Source organism: Desmodus rotundus, chromosome 9, assembly GCF_022682495.2.
Source record: "Desmodus rotundus isolate HL8 chromosome 9, HLdesRot8A.1, whole genome shotgun sequence".
Lineage (NCBI taxonomy): Eukaryota > Metazoa > Chordata > Mammalia > Chiroptera > Phyllostomidae > Desmodus > Desmodus rotundus.
Window position 1 is genome coordinate 109,867,908 of NC_071395.1, and position 19,432 is coordinate 109,887,339.

At 51.6% G+C, this 19,432-nt stretch overlaps 1 protein-coding gene across 5 annotated transcripts; it reads right to left on the reverse strand.

The window, feature by feature from the left end:
* Positions 1 to 489: 489 nt before the first annotated feature.
* On the reverse strand, positions 490 to 10,489 carry SLC25A19 (solute carrier family 25 member 19). 5 transcript variants are annotated; one of them, XM_045190093.3, is made up of 9 exons: positions 10,397 to 10,472; positions 9,852 to 9,903; positions 9,644 to 9,735; positions 9,113 to 9,282; positions 8,772 to 8,927; positions 7,344 to 7,514; positions 3,925 to 4,108; positions 3,197 to 3,327; positions 490 to 2,170 (listed from the first exon to the last, which is right to left on the reverse strand). In XM_045190093.3, exons 4-9 carry the CDS (start codon positions 9,242 to 9,244, stop codon positions 1,988 to 1,990), a joined length of 957 nt encoding a protein of 318 aa, XP_045046028.1. In that variant the 5' UTR covers positions 9,245 to 9,282; positions 9,644 to 9,735; positions 9,852 to 9,903; positions 10,397 to 10,472; the 3' UTR covers positions 490 to 1,987. The 5 variants fall into 5 exon arrangements, with proteins under 5 accessions (XP_045046028.1, XP_024409425.1, XP_024409426.1 ...); XM_024553657.3 differs by lacking the exon at positions 9,644 to 9,735 and having other exon boundaries at positions 10,397 to 10,489; XM_024553658.3 differs by lacking the exon at positions 9,644 to 9,735 and having other exon boundaries at positions 10,343 to 10,418.
* Between the last annotated feature and the right edge of the window lie 8,943 nt (positions 10,490 to 19,432).

Below are 19,432 nucleotides of genomic sequence, written 5' to 3' on the forward strand. Positions count from 1 at the left end.
CCTGCTGGAGCCCCGGTGACGCTGCCCTAGTCTCCTGGCCTGCCCCGAAGGCACTTGCGTGGGACCCAGGAGGGGCTGCGTGGGACCTCAGCGACACTGCTACCACTGCTCCCGTTTTCCTCTCACCCGGTTCGCCCCCGGCCTGCTGTCCACCCACATGAAGTCCAGGGTCTTAAACGGTGGCACCCTGCCTCACGCCTGGGGCGCAGGTTAAAACCGGGTCAGAAGCGGCAACTCAGCGGAACTGCGCGGGAAATGAGCGGCGTGGGAGGCGCCGCAGGGCCTGTGGGCCGAACCCGGGCTACTGGAGGGCATACAAAGGGAGCTGCAAAGGAACTGCCGCTTAAGGGAGGTGTTGACGGTGGTCTCCTGTTGGAAGAGAGGCCAAAGGAGTCACCAGAACATGAATGAGGCAGAAACCGTCAGCTGCAGCAAAAGAAACCAAGGAGCAGGAGAGATGGAGAAAATAGAGTTTACTTCAATGGAATCTCATAAAAAATATATTCAGGCAGCTAGCTGCCTCGCTGCAGTGCCAAACCCAGGCCTTAAGAGCCAAAAGCCCTGTGGGTGCCCAGCCCTCCAGCCACAGCCTGGACCTGCATAATCAGCAGGTGAGCTTCAAGGTTCGGAGTCCCCGACCAATCACAAAGCCCCAGACAAGAGATAAAGTAGTAACGCTGAGAGAAGGGGCCCAGGTTCCCTGGGAAGCAAGGACCAGGGACACCCACACCAGGCCTGCTCACAGCTGGGGCCTTCATAAGCCACAGCAGAGTTCAGAGTCAGGACCCAGAGCCGGGGGTGGGAGCAGGTGGATGTCCAGCGTGGGATTCTGGTGCTCTTCCATCCTGGCTGTCCCTGCAGAGCCAACCCCCCAGGCCCTTGGAACTGGGGAGATCGGATGAAGAGGGTGGTGGCTGCATTCTGTAGGTTTTCTCCCCCTACCAGAGCCCTAACTGAAGTCCCTCCTCGGTGCCTGCGCTCTGACATCGCTCCTGGGCACCACCCATCTGTCCAACCCTCCCTTCCGCCACCCCGTTCACTAGGCTGCGTCCGAGCGTGGCCCTTCTGGGGTTACAGAGGAGACACATAGCACCCTCCCAAGCCAGAGGATGGTGAGAGTGCAGCAGACCCCAACCGGCCCAGCTGTGAGCTCCCACCCCCCCAGGAGGCCTGCCCCAGCCCAAGAGGTGCCACTCCGGGTGGACTGGGGAAACAGGCTGCCACCTTTCTGTACCTCCTCCGCTCAGCACAGCCCCCTACTTCCTGCTGTACCTGCTTTCCCCAAAGCCCCCTGCCCAGGGAGAGAAGAGCCTGAGTGGAACATTTACAGACTTGAAGCTCTGAATGTCGGGGCATAGGAAGTGACCAGTTCAGCTTGGACTCCTCCCTGGAACTAGAAGCAAAGCTGCCTGAGGGATACAAATACTGAGAAAATGGAATTTGGGGACAGCTGGACGCAGCTGGTGTCCAGGAGAGATGTGACTTGGGAGGGAAGGCAGAGGGGAGAGGTAAGGAATGTGCTTTTAGCTTGAATGTCTATTAAACAAGTTGGGGGGAACCAGAGCCCAGGTGTGGGGACCAGGCCCCTGCCATGGGTAAGTCCCAGTTCTCACCCTAAGCTACGGCCCCACCCAGGACAGCTCTCGGGGCAGATGGGCTAGAAAGTGCAGGAAGGCAAGCGGCTGCTCCCCTGAGAGTGTGGGCTAGATGGAGGGGAGGCTTCAAGCTCCTTGACTGGAGGGGCTGGGGTCCCACAGACCAAGTCCTTCATGGCCCCCGTGCCCACACAGGGAGAAAGCCCTTGGTGGTATCCAAGCGGGTCAGATCAAGGCTGCAGCCCGCTCCCAGCGGCTCTTCGTGCTCAGGGCAGCTGGCCGGAGGGGTGGACCAGGCAGTGCCTCTCAGTGCAATGTGACGTTGCAGACCAAGTGTTCTTTCAGGAGGCTGCCTCCATGAGGGGTCTCAGGCCACCCTCCAGCCCTCGAGGCTAGCTGTGCGCCTTCTTCATGTGGTGGAAGAGGTTACAGAAGAACTCGTACCAGAAGAACACGAAGCCAGTGGAGAAGGCGGCCTTCAGCAGGCTGGGGGACAGGCCCTTGAAGAAGCCCTCCACACCCTCCTCCCGCAGCACCTGCCTGGCGCAGTCCAGGAGGCCCTGGTAGCTTCGAACCTGGGAAGAGGAAGGTGACTCTGGGTGAGGGGGGGGGTGGCTAAATACAGATGTGGATCTACTCTTTTGTCAACACAATGCCTGGCATGTCGTAACTCCCAATAAATACTTGCTGGATAAAGGAATGGGTGTGAAAAGACAAAAAGTTAACCTCGTTCTTTCTCTTCCAAGTGGGCGAATTTGGACGGAACAGTTGCTGAGCCTGGAAATCAGCACTGGGCTGAGCCCCCACTGCCCAGGAGGCTCCCACTGGCTGTGGCTCTGACAGACCCGGTGAGAGCTCCAGGCCCTCCTCCCAGAGGCAACTGACCCCCACCCCATCCCCCCCTGCCCCCGGTCCCTCTTGGGAAGTAGGTCTCAATCTGGCCCTCATTAGCTCTTTCTGAAATTATTTATTTACTTACTTACTTTTGATTTTTAATGAGAGGAGGAGGGAAGGAGAAAGAGAGGGAGGGAAACATGGCTGCATCTTGCACCCTCCCAACTGGGGACTGGGCCTGCAATCCAGGCAGGTGCCCTGACCAGGACCTGAACCAGTGACCTTTTGGTTTGCTGGATGACACCAAGCCCACTGAACTACACCACCCAGGGCTAATTTTTATTTATTGATTTGAGAGAGAGACAGACAGATAGACAGACATTGATTTGTTCTACTTATTGATGCATTCATTGGTTGCTTTTTATATGTACCCTGACTGGGGATCAAACCTACGACTTTGGCGTATCGGGACAACGCTCTAACCAACTGAGTTACCCAGCCAAGGTTCATTAGCTCTTAGCCTGACCAGTGCCACCTCTCTAGCCTGGCCTCCTCTCGGTGACCACACACCTTGCTCCCCTCCAAAGGCACCAGTGACTCCCAATGATGACGACGATGACAGTGACATCGTGAAGAGCCAAGTCTCAGCTCTGAGGCCTGGTGTTCATTTGGAACTCAACGTCCGTCTCTGTCCCGCCCTTCTCCCCGACGGGCCCTCCCCGCCCAGAGAGGGGCAAGGACCACAGCTGTCTCCAGGGGCAGCTCACCTGACCGAAGGCAGCTCGGGCCCGCTCAAAGCCTCCGACCTGCAGCCGTTTCTTGAAGAGGTCCAGGGGGTACGTAAGGGTCTTGCTGATGACTCCGGCTCCGCTGCCACAGAGCAGGTTTTTGAGGTTTTCTGACCCAGAAAAGTAAGATTGAGAGGAAAATGGGAAAATGCAGTTTAGGCTGGAAGACGTCAAGGTTATCAGCTCTATCCTGCACCATAAAACAAAAGTCCACTAGCATCCTTGCTCTCAGAGGAATTTAATCCAGGAAAGAGAGAACTGGACACAGCCACTTCTGGCAAGAACGACAGGGACGGCAGACTGGACAGGCTGGGGCAGGATGGGCGGGAGCCTTTACTAGTCATCTCCCTGGCTGGAGGCCACAAGGGCCTGGGCTCTGCAAAGTCGTTCCCGTTCAGGCTGATGAGGAGGTGGGGTGACCCTCCTCCTCCACATTCTCCCAAGAAAAAACCAAGCAAAACACACAACCAAAAGCAGGCAGTCTGCAAGTCGGACCTCTGAGCAAACTGAAACCCACGGCCTGCAGCTGGAAATAAATGGCGACGGTGCGGCTGATGGGTGCGGCAAGGGCTGGGAGAGACACAGACACCTGGGAGTGGCTGCGTTTCAGAGCTGGGTTCAGGGACCTGCGGTGTCTAAGCTTCTGACAGGAAAACCTTATTTCCTGCGTGATTCAGAAAGAGAAGTTAGAGCTCTGGCTGTCTCACCGTTTTTCGCTCCTTCCGCGGGTGTGACCCACTCACACAGGTGCTTCAGGGAGTTGTAGAAGGCGAACTGGAACCCGGCGTAGGGGAAGATGGCGATCAAGGTGGGGTTCAAGCCTTTGTAGAAGACCAAGGGGCCTTCGGTCCTGTACATGGTGGCCACGGCATCCCGCAGCGTTTTGTACACCTGCACGGCACACGCACAACTCGAGTGAGCACGGCGAGAACACGGCCCCGCGTGGGCGGGTCCCCAAGCCACTACCAGGAGACTTACTTCTCCTGCCAAGAGAACAAGCAACGTGCTGGGCAAAACCCCCCAGGGTGACCCCCCCCCAGCTACCGTATTTTGCCGGGTAGAGTGCACTCCCGTGCCTAACGCACGCCCACGGTTTGGGGCGCATTACACTCGGGATTATTATACCCGTGGTGTGTAGTCATTATACCTATGTATGATGTGCATCCTTATTTTTCCCCTCAAAAAGTGCGCATTATACACAGCAAACTATGGTATTTACATGACCGATCCATCTGCACAAAGCAAGTGTCCTGCGAAACACAGAGGCCGAGACGTCCCCCCTCGGGTGCCTGGGTGCATGAATTATGGCACAGCCATCGAAAAGAACACAGGAACACAGTGTGACTGCTACAGCAGGCGGCAGTCTGTGTGCCTGACAGGGACTAATCTCCCCAAGTTCAGAGCCAAACACAGAAGGGCAGGCAGCATTTGTGGAGGAAATACCCGCAGAGAGTACTGCCCCCCCCATACATGGGTAATAGTGAATCTCCCTCCTGCCCCGGCCCCGGCCCCGCCCCCTGGTCCTCCCTGAAGGTGACCACCCTTGTTCCGAGTCCCGTGGATCCTGGGGGGACGTCGGCGCTGTGCCGTTTTGCAGCGTGTGCTCGTACGAAGGCTATGCTTCAACAAACCTGACTAAAACAGACACACTGAGGAAGAGCTCTTGGGAACAGACGTAGGCCAGCAAACATCTCACAGGCTCAATGGAGGGCCCAGGGGATAAAGGTAAGAAAGCCTCCCAGAAAGCAGGACAGGAAGACAAAGAGAGCCAGACAATGGCAGAGAAAAGCTCAATCGGAGGGCCGATCCTGGACGTCCAGGAATCCTGGCTGACACGAATGCGGAAAGAAGGAAGAGAAAAAATGGGGCAGGTGATTGTGCATTCACGACCACGTTCCAGGCCCGGAGAACACAGGCGCCCAGACTGAAAGGTCCAGGAATGAATAAGGGGCCCACACCAGTGTACACTTCTCGAATGCCAGGGATCAAGAAACATCCTGAAAGCCTGCAAGGTGGGGAAGGGGAGAAGAGAAGATGGCTGATATGGAAAGGATCAGTAATCAGAATGGTTCTCTTCAGCAGCACTGAGAACTACCTACGAATTCTATGCCCAAATCAGCAGTCAAGTGTATGGGGAAAATAAAGGCATCGTCTATGAAGACTTCTCTCAGGAGAAATGAAAGCGAAGACGTGGTACCGAACAAGAGAACTCCTAAGAGAACAGCTGGCCACGGCCACAGAGCAGACAGTCCAGACTGAAGCCGGGGGGAGGGTGTCAGCGTGGGGACTCCAGGAGGGCTCCACGAACGATAATGCGGCACTGATGGCCGTGGCTGACCCTACTGAGAGAGGGTTTGAGAGCCAATTGGCATTAAGCGTGTAGAAAGCTAAACAAAAAAACACACAGCCCTTCCTAACTTTGGGAGAAACAAAGGTATAAAAGAAATTGTAATCATAATATATTTTACGGCTCAGCATCCACACAGTTGTAATAGTATCAACACCGAGGATTGATTTAGCCGACATCTACTCATCAGTCGTACTGTCATGAGATGGGGAGGAAACCCCAGCACACGAGGGCAAAGGTAAAAGAGCTAAACCCTCATCCTCCACAGCAGCAGCCGGTAGTTCATGTCAGTGAATAAGAAGGAAGGCGGGAAGGAGGGAGTGGGGGAAGAATCAAGAGGAAAGAGACAGACAGTGGTGTTAGCATGTTACTTAGAACTAGAAGGGAAATAATGGAAGAAACAGCCACAGTATTACAAGTGGTGGCCTCCGCGGTGGGTGTCAGGGGTGAGGCTGGTGTTCTTGTGTTGTAATTCAGGAGGAACTACCTGTCTACACACCTCATACGTTGTTGAGTTTTTTCCCATCTGAAGGTGAGGGTTTACAATATGGATGCTACTCTTTAAGGAAGGTGGAGCCCTGCAGTTCTTAAACAGGTGTCTTCTCACTTTCATGCACAGGCAATTTTCTGGTCATTCTAGAATCTAAAATCCAACATCTCCATCACCTAAGCCAGAGAGGTAATATGTGACTCTCTCTCTCTTTTTTTAAATTGATTTTAGCCAGAGCGAGACGTCGATTTGTTCCACTCATCTATGCATCATTGGTTGCTTCTTGTTTGTGCCCTGACCGGGGACAGAGCCTGCAACCTTGGCGGATCAGGATAACTCTCTACCCAACTGAGCGACCCGGCCAGGGCCACGACTCTCTTTTGTTAATACTGTCTTCACTTTCTCCTTCTCACAGACTTTTACTAGATGTTGGAAAGTGACAGAGAGGATCACAGCATTCCCAGAACAGAGAAGTTAAAGGATCGTCACTGGCCACCTTTTGTCATCCCAGCCACCTGGCTGCTGAGGCCTGCCTGTCCTCGCCATCTGTGAATGCCCTTCCCCTCCACTGCTCTGCTCACCTCCCAGGGGCCCTCGCCTCGTTTCTCCTCGCTTTCCCCCCGAAGTGCCCTACACAGCCATCTAGCTCTCAGGCCCCCGTCATTTCCTTCCAGACTGTTCCCAGGGGACTCTGCCCTCCTCAACCAAAAAAGTCATCAGGATGTCTCCTAAACAAAAGGGCTCCCCCGACCCAGGAGGGCCGCCCCAGGCAACACGAACAACCAGCAGAACTGAAACCACCTTTATTCTTAACTGGTCCCAGACTGAATTCTTAAGCAAAGCATCGTTCCCCAGCAACGACATCCTAAAGCAGAAGGGGGGCGGCAGAAGCATTATTCTTTCTTGGCTGGGAACACACACACACACACAGGTACATAGGACACTATGGCATGTCCAGGAAACACAGATGAGGGTGAGGAGGTCTCCTTCAGGGTTTAACCCCTTGCTTTCGCTCATTAAGTTCTTCTTTGAGTCTGACTCAGTTACCCCATTTCCTCCAACCCAGTCTTTGTGGAAACCAAAAATATTCTCACAATAATACAGCAATGTGATCTCAAGCCTCACGGTCCAGATTTCTGGATGCCTTCCCTGTCCAGCCCACTGTGTGGGCTGACCCATGGACCGAAAACCCTGGCCTCCACCAGCTTTGTTCCCTCTCAGGAAAAGAGCCCCAACTCCTGGGTCACCTTCTGTTACTCAGGCACCCCTTTCCTGGCCAGGCCACTCACCTTGGGCTCACCCTGAGCTGCAAAGCGGGTGCGGAGGACGTCCGCGGGATGCACGGCGAGGGTGGCCACGCAGGCAGACAGGCCACCACACACGAAGTGCACGGAGGAGTCGCGGGCATCGCGCACACCGGCTCTGTGCACCAGCTCAGTCAGCATTTCAAACGACAAAAACTGCAAGAGTGTGTGACAAGGTCATTGACAAGCGCCCGCAAACATACCCCCTACGACCCGTGACCCAGGTGGGGCCCAGTCCCAGGGACAAAAAATAATCTTCCTGAGCAGTGACAGTCTACAATAAATGTAATTTTGTGCAACTCAGATGCCATTTTATACTCCACCGGAGTTAAGGCAAATACTCAAAGGGTTAAGAAAATAAAGGAAAGAAATTTTGTATCAGAAAATTCTGTTCATTAGCTTAAGTTCCCTGAGGCCTGGGAGAAGGTGGTCATTATCTGATCCTTGGCAGGGGCCCCGCCCAGTGCAGCTGGCAGGGACACTGTTTGAGAAGCGTCCTGCCCTGGAGCAGGAGTTCTGCCGGGAGAATTCCACACATTCCACGGTGTTACCCCTCTGACGCTCAGATCTCCCTGCAGCCAACTCGAGACGGCTCGGGGTCCCGAGAGCACCAGCTGCAACGGGACAGCCGGGGCACGTCGGCGCGGTGTGCGCCTGACCCCAGCAATGGCTGGGATGTCGGAGGAATAGCAAGTAGGGGCCACTCTGGCGCAAGGTGCCCAGGTGGGAATCCTGGCTCTGCCGCTTTCTAGCTGGTGACGTGGGCTGGATTAATTACATAAGCTCTCTCTGCCTCAGTTTTCTGGTCTGTAAAACTGGAGCGACCCTGTCTCAGAGGACTGCTGTGAGGCAACAGGTGTAAAATGCTCCCAACAGGGCCTGACCCACGGTTAGTTAGCCCTGTGCAGGGCTGTTCACGTGTTATATACATGGTGAAATAAACTGGCACTTAGCTGAAGAACAAACAAACAGGAGTCCAGAACTTGGACTCTAGTCCTAGACCCACCACTGACAGGGCTGTGTGGCCTCTGGCGGCTCACTTAACCTCTCTGATCCACGTAACACTTGCTCTACCTTCCCCACCGTGCTCTTGGAAAGTTGGAAGGAAGCACAGATGTGAAAATGCTACTTGGAAAGTAAAAAGCATTGTGTCACCACTTGCCAAGCCCCGCTGCGTTGTGGTGTCAGGATAGTCTCCCAGGGGCAACCTAATATTCAGTAGGTGCTCAGGCCCCGGGGTGGGGGACGTGGGGAAGGGAAGGCTGTGGTATGTACAGCTCCATCTGACTCATCCGTCTGCTACTTGTGGGAAGCGTGAGGATGGCCTTCTGCTGCCTGACCCTGGGCAGTGTCCCTGGGCTCCCCCACTGAGCAGCCCGTCCCCAGGGGCCTAGTGGTTCCCCTGCCACCTACTTGGACAGCTCCATAGCCTACAGACAGAAGCTGGGCTGGAATATGTCCCTTCCAGAACGCTGTCGGGCCCTCCTCCTGCAGAATCTGTCTCCCGGCCTGTAGGATCCCATGGTACTTTGCATTGGGGTCACTGAGAGACAGGCGCTCAATCTGAAGCTAGGAATCAAAACGAAAAGGTCAGGACAATGGGCAGGGCTGGGTGAGATGGAGACACTTCAGGGAAGGTAACAGAGGCAACAAAGTACTTCTCCTTCACAGTATGTCAAGCTCTTCTTAGGAACTGCTTTGGCAAGAAAGAGTGAACTTGTCCTCTAGTCCGTGGACAAATGGGGAAAGGGTACCTGAAAACGGATCTTGATGACATCCAAGGGGCTGATCAGCACTCGAGTGACAAGTCCAGACACAGACCCAGCCACCGCCACCTCGAAACTGGAGATATTCCTGCTATCTGCTTTGGGGTCATAGCCGACCATCCCTGCCTCTGGCCCATACAATGTCCATCAGCTTCGAGCTAAATGCAAAAGATAGGATTAAACACTAGAGCAAGTCAGAGCCACTGCTCACACATCATCTCCTCGGACCCCTCCCTGACCAGCCGTCTGTCTGTAACAGGGCCTGCTTTGGTGCTGTCTTTGATTCCCTCAAAGGAGGACAGTAGCCTTTCCCATCAACTCTCCGTGACATTAACTCCAGCTGCTTTTCCCCAGGCACCTGCGAGGAGCAGTTTAAACATGGCGCAGGCGATGGAGAGGCAAAGCCTCTCCCCAGGTTCCCAGGGACAGCTCAGGACACAAGGAGCAGGATCAGTTCCCCGCTGTGGCGTAGGGAGGCAGGTATTTTCATAAATAAGCAGATTGCATAGCTGGACATACCCTTAAATCCTGCCTTTCCCATGTACCTTGGGAGGTTTCTTTAACCTGGGCTCAGTTTTCTCTTCCGGAAAGTGGGAATGATGTCCACCTGCCTAGCCCAAATTGCCGTCAGGCTCATGCAAGAAACCACGTGCTAAGCTTAGTAAAACTGGTTAAAGTCTTAAACATGTGAAAGGGCTGTTTAAATATAGTCCAGTGGTGGCCTTACTTTTTCTGCTGTTCAAAATTTCCTTCTTGTACCAGTAATCCTTGACATTTATCTAAAGAGACAAAATAAAAATGAAATATGATTATATGCATGGCATATAGAACACAGCACCGAGAAAATGGGAGTGGGCCCTCTGGGGTGAGAGGCAGGGCGTGGGATGTGACAGACTGCCTGGCGTAGCCACCCCTTTCTCTTAGGGCGGAAGCCCCAGGGGATGCGGTGAGCAGGGGCCACGCCCCGAGCCTGTGGGCTCCTCTGCCCGTGTGTTCAGGTAAGGGTCTTTGCAGGTGTACCCGCGTGTGAACACAGGTGTCCAGGCGTGCCTTAGGGAGTATTTTTGCTCCCAGAGTCCGAGAAGACGCCCGCGAGGTGGGCACCCGCGTGTACAGGTGCCCTAGGTGTGTGCGGAGTTTTGCTTCCTGCGTCCCTAAAGAGGCTTCTCAGGTCAGGCATGACACGCGCGCGTACAGTCCCCGCCCCGACGAGAGTACCTGCGCATGTGTGCTCCCTCCGTGTGTAGCAAGGCGGAAGCAGAGGTCACTCACCCGGTTCCTAGGGCACAGCCCGGCTCTCCTAGCTCTGCACTCCCCAGCCCTCCTCATTCAGTCAACAGCAAAACTAAACGGCTCTCGGCAGTAACGGACGGGCTCCTGGACCAATCATCGTGCAGCTCCCGACAGACGTTGGACCAATGGTTGCAGTTTTTATCGAACACCACCTCCCACAAGGGTCACTGGGTAACGTAGTCCTTCGCTACCAAAGCGCAGAACCTCCTGGGAGATGTAGTCCTGTTGAGTGCGCGTGCGCCTGCGCGGATGTTACACATGCATCGGAAGGAAGTTGATCCCAAAGTCAGGACCCCGAAGTTGCTACAATCACCCTGCAGGAGGTTGAAGGTCAGGGATCGCTGAATTTGACCTGCTTTCCTCAAAACCCTTGTAGTCCCTGAACCCGTATAATATAAATATGGAAAAGATGGCGAGAAGCTTAGTAAAAACTTGGAGGATATGGGGGAAAGAAGAGATGGGTTTTTCAGACCAGGAAGAGGACAGCAAAAATAGAGGTTTTCCTAGGGTTTATTACTAGTATTTTCTCATAAAAACATACAGACACATTACAGAAAATGTAGAAATTAAGGGGGAAATGACTCATCCTACCGCTGTCAAGCAAGTAACGTCAGTGTTTCACAAGATAGTATTTCTTCCTGATTTTTAAATTGCATTTTTCACATTAGTGCAATCATTTTGACGCATATCTTTAAAACATTTTCTTGCACAATTTAAAAACATTTCATACATTTACAAAATTAGAGAAAATAGCCTAATGTACCACCAACACACAGTCACTCCTCAACAATTAAACAACTCAGGGTCAGTGTCATTTCCTCTAAACTTGCACCTTCCCCTCCAATGTTACTTTGAAGTAAATACGAGACATCCTATGATTTCACCAGTAAACATTCAGAATGTATCTTTAAAAGACAAGCATTCCCCTTTTAAAACATACCCCTCAAAACTATCAAGTGCCCCCAAAATCAACAATAATTTCCCAATACCAAGTACCGAATTAGTATTTGCATTTTCCTGATTCGCCTAGACATGTCATTTAAAAAAAAAACAGTTTGTCTCAGTTGAGATCCAGACCACACACTGCGACTGGTTAATATATTTCTTAAGTCTTTTAAAATCTATCGTTTCCCTCTTCCTCTTTTTCACTTGCACTTTCTTTCATTTCCTTTTCGGTTTTTCTTTCTTTCTTTCTTTTCCTTCCTCTCTTTATTTTGTTTTTTAAGAAACCAGGTAGTTTGTCCTCTGGAGTTTTCTTCAGTCCAGGTCTTGTTGGTGGCATCGCCATGGCAGTGTTTAATATCTTCCTCTGCCCTCGTGTGTTCTCTGCATGTTGGTAGTCACAGTTACAAGGTCTAACTAGATCGGGTTTGCTTTTTTTTACAAGACTCCTCATGCGGTATTGTGTACGTTCACGAGGAGGATCATAATACCTGCACGTTTCTCATTTTGTGATGTCTGCAGCCCCTGGTGATCACTGCATTGATAAAGACATTGTAAATGATGATTCCATTTCAGCTTTAGTAGCTGGAGTACTGATGAAGAGGAACATCCCTTCGTTGGCCAATTGATTACATGAAGTACATTCATGTAAGAAAGGCATGGTAGATGTGCAGTTCTTTACCTTTAGCAGTTTTCAAAATAATTGGTTCCTTAGTATGTCCAAAGGTTATTAATCAATGAGGTTTATTAATATCATTATGAACACATGGATTTAAACATATGTGTCCTTTTTCAGTCCACTGTAGTCATTTTCCTAACTTATGCTCCCATTTCCCCATCTGAGGGGAAGGTCCTGTTAAAGCTGCCACCTGAATCCTTTTGACAAAATGACTAGTTTCTTTGCTTTCTGGTGTGACGAGCTGTTCCAGGCTCATTGTGATTTTTAAAGCAGGCTTATTGAGGTGTGAGTGACATACAGTTGGCTGCACGTGTTTAATGTGAGTGGTTTTATGTTTTGAAGCACGGTGCACATCACAAGATAGCACCCATCCACGCCCCCAGAAGATTCCGCGTACTCTCCCTGCCCCTCCTTCTTGCCCCCTCATCTCCCGCCCCTTTCCCCCGAGCAGTCTCTCATCTGCTCTCAGTCCTTATGGGTTAGTTTGCATTTTACAGATTTTATATAAACGAAATCATACACGATGTCCTTTATGTCTGGCTTCTTTTCCTCAGCATAACTATCTTGAGATTTGTCCATGTCTTGTGTATCATTACTTGATTCCTTTTTATTACCGAGTAGTCTTTCATTCTATGGCTCTACAATAATGGGTTTATCTGTTTGCTTGTTGATGGACACTTGCATTCCAGTTTGGGGCTGTTATAAACAAAGATGCTATAAACATGCACACATACGTTTTAAAAACTTTTTCTTAATTTATTGATTTTTAGAGAGAGAGAGAAGGGGGAGAAACATTGATTTGTTGTTCCACTTATTTATGCATTCACTGGTTGACTCTTGTACGTGCCCTGATCAGGGATCAAACCTGCAGCCTTGGCATGGCTGAACTACCCAGCAAGGGCCGAATGTCCGTTTTTGTATGGGCATCTGTACTAATTCCTCTTGTGCGGACCTAGGAGTGCAGTGTCTGGGTCCCCTGGTCAGTGTCTCTTTAACTTTTGAAGATACTGCCAAACTATTTCCCAAAGTGTTTGTACCATTTTACTTTCCCACCAGCAGTGTGACATGTCCCTGGTTAAGTCATTCATGATAAATTTAGCCATTTTAATTGGTATGTAGTGATAACTCATTATGGTTTTAAATGGCATCTCCCTAATGAGTAATGATGACTATCTTTTCATGTGCTTACTTGCTATCCGTGTATCTTTTCAGTGTGGTAAATGTGCAAATCTTTTGCACATTTTTTTTCCCTCACCTGATGACATGCTTATTGATTTTAGAGAGAGGGGAAGGGAGGGAGAGAAAGAGGAAGAGAAACATTGATGTAAGAGAGAAACATTGATCAGTTGCCTCTCACATACGCCCCAGCAGGGGACCAAACCACAAGCTAGGTATGTGCCCTGACCTGAAATCAAACCCACGACCTTTTGCTTTGTGGAATGACGCTCCAACCAGCTAAGCCACACCGGCCTTCCAAAGGTCATTCAACAGAAGAGCCAGCAGGACTTTTGGCTGCAGGCTAATTGTAGAGTGAGCTAGACTCGGAGGACCACAGATCCTCAGAACTGGAAAGACTCACAGCCAGGGGCCAGGGCCCAGAGGGACTAGGCAATGTGCCTAAGGTTCCCCAAGGTCAGATGGCAAATTGGTGGCTGAGCAGAGAGATTAGTGGCAGGTGCCAGTTTTCCTGGTCTTACACCTGGTTCTAGTTTTTGCATATTTGAAATCTGGCCATTTAATTTTAAGTTAAATATTCTAAGCAAATCATATCATGTGAAAAGAGAAACAGGAAACTAACGGTTCCCGTCAGGTTAGGGAAGTGAGTCCCTCTGTGACCTCATCAACATTTACCCTAAACAGACCTATTAAAAGCTCCTTTGGACTTCCCCTGCCTCCTGCCTCCTCCTCGGAGAGAATAAGTAAGTACTACCTTCTTGGCCTGACAAATAGAGTTGGCATTCACCAGCTGCCTCGGGCAATGACCTTCTCTGCCTGAGTGGGTGGTCAGCCATACCACCCCAAAGAGGCCTGAGAACCAGGAGGTGGCTTGCTATGGCTGTTCGGCAAGGCACTTCTTTGGGTTGCCCTTTCTCCATCTACAAACGTGGCGGGGTTGAACTACAGGGTGTCCATGGCCTTGCTGCCTCTGGACCGCCACAGGTCCAAATGAAATTTACATTTTTAGTAAGCATTGCAAGGGTTCTCAGCTTCAGTTGAAACAAGAACCATCTGGGGTGTTCATTCAAAAATGCAGCTCACCCCTCTGTAGGGGCACTCATCCCAATCAAGCAGCTCTGGAGTATGGCCGGGGTGGGAATAAGAGTTTTGGTCGGTGGCCCCCATTTGGAGAAACACTGAATTGGGGATCCACCTCTCAGCTGATCATCCGAGGCTGCCCTTGTTTCTCCTTTCTAATGACTTGGGCTGAGAGGAAGGGCCTTGGTTTCCCATCATTCCCCTGCCCCCGCCCCCATTAATATTTATTGAGGGCCTGCATGGCTGGGCGCTGGTTTGGGCGCTGGGGATAGAGCAATGGACGAAGTGGAATTTCTTCCCTGGAGGAGCTGACCTTCTTTCCCTCAGTGATGTGTGTGGAAGCTGCCTCCCTATCTTCCCAGGCTGGACAGCTTGTTTCTCTTTAGCAGCAGTGCTGAGTACTCGTGCGCTGCCTGGGTGTGCCACCCAGTTTGTTTATTCGCTCACCTGCTGAAGGACGTCTTGGTCACTTCCATGGTTCAGCAGTTAGGAATAAAGCTGCTATAAATTACCCATGTATGGGTTTTCGTGTGGACATAAATTTCCATCATTCTTATTTACTTATTTTTTTAAACTTTTGGGCTTGAAGTTTGAGAACATCGTGCAAAACCAGCAACTGCTGGAGGGTTCTGAGGAAGTTCTGACATGCAGCAGGGGCCCGAGATACAGGCGCTTCTGACCCGGTTCCTTTTTCAATCTTTTCAGATTGACTCAGCAGTGACTCACCCTCCCAGTAAACTAACCAAGAAAAAAGGAGAGAGAGGATTTACTGTCCAGTAACTTTCAAGGGCTGATTTCCTATGCATTTCAACTTTCTTCTGGCGCCCTTCTCAGCAGAGCTAAACGTGAAGGGCTGTGAAGTGTGCCGTCAGCCCAAAGGCACAGGTTTCCGCATGGGCTGGGTGGTGTCCAGGCTTCCAGCTCTCCGGTGTTCAGCATTTGGTTCTCTCCAACCAGATCCTGCACCTTGCCCATCCCCCGTTTCCGAGCTTCCCTGGGAGGGTGTTTCCTGCTGTGTCTGAGGGAAGCCAGGCTTCCATGGCCCCCACACTCTCAGAGGGGAAGAGTGGGTGCAGCTCTGTCTCGGAGGAGACATGCCCCTGTCAACCACAGGCCAGACCACACTTTCCCCACGACTTCTGGCTCCCCCAGAAGCGAGGATGACTGCATCTGGGAACCTCAAATCCGGATGTTAAGCTGAATAATTAAAAGGTGAACACAATAAACGAATTAGGGGAGAGACCTGAACCCGAATTTCACAAAGGAAGGTACAGACGGGCGATAAGCAAGTGAACATGGCAAGTCAGAAGGAAACGCAAACTAAAACCACGATGAGAAACCAGCACACATCCACTGGAAGGGCTAGTTAGACGGACAGTGCCAGGGGTAGCAGAGCTGTGGGGCAGCCGGGACCCCCGCCCAGTGCCCTGGGAGTGCGAAACGGCCCAGTGCCCTGGGAGTGCGAAACGGCCCAGGCAGCTTCTTAGGAAGTTCGACATCTGTAAACCTGTGACCCGACAATGCCACTCCCAGGTGTTTACCCAAGAAAAATGAAAGCGGGTTTACAAGAAGAGTTGAATGGGAGCGCTCACTGCAGCCCTGGCCGGCACAGCACAGTGGGTGGGAGTATTGGCTCAGGACCCAAGCGTTGCAGCTTTGATTCCCAGTCAGGGCCCGTGCCTGGGTGGCGAGTCGGATCCCTGACCCAGGAGCATACAGGAGGCAACCAACTGATGTTTCTCTCTGTCCATTCTCTCTAAAAGCAATGAAAAAAATGTCCTTGGATGAGGTTTACTTTTTTTTTTAATTTAAAAAGAATGTTCATTGCAGCCCAAATTGGGAAGAGCTCAGCTGTTCCACAACACAGCACTATGTGGTGTAGGACGGGATACCCACCCGGTGGGCTACAGCTCAGTGACAACAAGAAGTCAAGAAGTACCGGAGCATGCCACTGCATGGATGTCTCAAAACGTCCACGCGTCCTACTGTTACATCCTGCTCTGTACAGCCAGTCCCTCCCAGAGCAGAATCGGGTCATCTGGTGCTTGCAGTGGAAGCAGATCAAGGGGGGCCACAGAAAACGCAATGGAACCCCAACAATACTGGTCTTATGAGAGAAAAGCCATGTGCTCCTGCACCCCAGGCCTTCCAGCTCAGCATCACCGTTCGCCTAGAGTTCCCAGGCCTTGGTCCCGTCATCCTGTCTGTTCCTTCCAGAGTGCAACACGCGGGAGCCCGTGTGCTCTGTGTGTGTGTAATTATAATAAAACTACATGCACAATTTGCAGTTCCAGCCACTTGTAAGCGTACAGCTCAGTGGCATCAATTCTGTTTACAATGTTGGCCAGCCACCACTGCTATTTTGAAAACTGTTTTATTACGTCAAACAGAAACTCTGCACCCATTAAGCAATAACACCCTGTTCCCTCTTCCTCCAGCCCCAGTTCACCTCCGATCTACTTCCTGTCTCCCTGGGCCTGCCTGTTGTAGACGTTTCACATCGGTGGAACAATACAATGTCTGTCCTTGTGCGTCTGGTTCATCTCACTGAGCATCACATCCTCAAGGTTCACCCACACTGGGGCGCGCGCATCAGAACTTCATTCGTTTCGTGGCTGAAAGGCGTTCCCTTTGCATGCCTGGAGCGGCTGCATCGTGTCTGTGCCTCCGTCTCTCGTCTCAATGGGCACTTGAGTGGTTTCCACCGTTTGGCTATTGTGGGTAATGCTGCAGCAGACAGTGGCCTACAAGTAGCTGTTCGAATTCTTATTTTCAGTTCTTCTGGGTAAATGCCCAGGAGTGGAATTGTTGGATTTTATGGAAATTTTATGTTTAGCTTTTTGAGGAACCAAACTGGTCTCCACAGCAATTTTACATTTGCACGAGCAATGGATGAGGGTTCTAATGTTTCCGTGTCCTCGTCAATTTTTTCTTTCTTTTCTTTCCTTCTTCCTTCCTTCCTTCCTTCCTTCCTCTCTCTCTCTCTCTCTTTCTTTCCTTCCTTCCTTTCTTCTTCCCTCCTTCTTCCTTCTTTCCTCCCTTCCCTTTCCATCCTTCCTTTCCTTTTCCTTCCCTCCTTTCTTCCTCCCCTCCACGTGCTTTTGCACATACAATGTCCCCTCCTTTCCCCAGTGTCTCTCTGAAGCCATTCCTGACCCTTTCTAAGTCTGGCCCTTCTCCCCCTGCCCATCCTGGGAGAGAACCATTGCTCAGTGTCCTGCACACCACACACTATGAGCTCCCTGAAGACTGGTGTGCGGTACACTTCTGATTCGCCTCTCTGGCTCCAGCACCTGGCCCAGGCCCATGCTCCCAGTGCTCTGTAGACCCTGTGGGGGGCCGAAATGGAAGCAGCAGCACCCTTCTCTGGATGAGAGTGAGATGGTTTCCCTCTCCCGCATCTGCCTCCCCCTCTCTGAAGGTATTTATAGCAGGGAAATGGGCGTGGAGGAGAATCACACGCATAAGAGAGTTGAATAGAGAGACAGTGGGGGAATCTTTAGATGTCTTTCTTTGCTCACTTTTCGGGGGACACACCTGCTTCTGAGGCCCCTTGAACGCTGGAGGAAAAGAGACATCAGGAAATGCGGGGACTGGCTACCTGGTAGAGATGGGCGTGAGCGGCGGGGTTCCAGGATTAGATTCAGCGCCAGAAAAGTGATGGAACCCCACAGGAACAGTGGCTTCAGTTCACCGAAGTCCAGAGCAAGCTGTGCATGGCTGGGTGGGCCGCTGTCTCCAAAACTTCCCAGGGGCGCAGACTTTCCTGTTCACTGTGCCACCATCCTAGGGTGTGGTCCTCACGGTGTGAGCCAAACCAGCAGCGGGAATTCAGCATCGGGACGGAGGAAGGACTGCAGGAGAAAGGGGATCTGGGGAGGGACCTGGAGCTGCCCCGTGAGGCTTGCTTGGATCCTCTTGGCCAGAACTTAGTCACATGGCCACACCTAAGTGCTGGAGGGGCTGAGGCCAACGGTGTTTATGCTGGGGAGCCGAGTGCAAGCCAAAAGTTGAGCATTCTACCAGCTGTACAGAGGAAGAGAAGAGGAAGAAGCGGAGAGGAGAAAATGGCAGCCAGCTAGCCTGTCTGCCACGGCAGATGAACACAAACACGTACTGAGTACCGGAAGTGCCTTGCTTCCTGCATCGTGCTTGACTTTTACTTGTTAGTCACTTCTCCAAACCCTCGAAGGCAGGCAGACCGTGCATCCCACCACAACGACTGAGAAACAAGCTCCGAACATCGGTTACACAACCAGTGGGGTCCAGGGCTAGGACTACAAACTTTGTCATGGACTGAATGTTGTGCACCCCCCCAAATTCCTATGTTGAAGCCCTAGCCCCCAACAGGATGGTATCAGGAGAGGGTCTTGGGGGAGGCTATTAGCTTTAGACAAAGTCTTGAGGGTGGGGTACTTATGATAAGCTAGTGCCTTTACAATCAGAGCTCTCTCTCCGCCTTGGGGGGCACCAGGAGGCAGCGGCACCAGGAAGGGGTGGCCACCTCAAGCCAGGACCAGAGCTTGCACCAAGAACAGGATCTGCCATCACCTTGACCTTGGACTCTCCGGTCTAAGGGATTTTGTTGTAGCAGCCTGAGCTGACTGAGACAGACTTCAAAGCTTTTTCTGCTGCACCTGGCTGCCTTGGGAGCCTAAGAGTGGAGGGTGGAAGGGGGAAGTTCAGCAGTCATTTTCGTATGCTCAGACCAGCTCTCCAGGCCAGAAAATGAAGCAAAGGTCTGGAGGAAAAACAATCAGTGATGTTTTTTAATATGCAATTGCCCCTTCACTTTCAACTCTTAGGGTGTGGGGTGCAGATGGAGAGCAGGAGACAATGGCCTTGCAGGACTGATCCACTCACAGCATGCGAGCTTGGGCAGGGGTGCGGGCTGGGCCCTGGTCAGTGCCTCTGGGCGTCCTCCCCCCATCCATCCTGTGGGAGCAGGAGGATGGGCTGAGCAGGGCTCTGCCTGCATTAGAATCTTTGGGGAGCTTTGCAAAGAATATTTTCCCCCTCGTGTACTTTCCCTCTTCAACGAGGGTCCAGAACCAGATATTATGGTAATAATGTTTCTATCTTTTTAAAAAAATTTTATTGTGGTAAGAACACTTAGCGTGAAATCTACCCTCTGAAAC

What these genes read in the sequence shown, in the direction of transcription:
- SLC25A19 (XM_024553657.3), bottom strand. Translation starts at nt 9,244, where the DNA reads ATGGTCGGCTATGACCCCAAAGCAGATAGCAGGAATATCTCCAGTTTC. An exon ending in TCATCAAGATCCGTTTTCAG is followed by an intron (nt 8,928 to 9,112) that starts GTACCCTTTCCC and finishes TTTGATTCCTAG; the next exon opens with CTTCAGATTGAGCGCCTGTC. An exon ending in CGCGGAAGGAGCGAAAAACG is followed by an intron (nt 3,328 to 3,924) that starts GTGAGACAGCCA and finishes TTTCTGGGTCAG; the next exon opens with AAAACCTCAAAAACCTGCTC.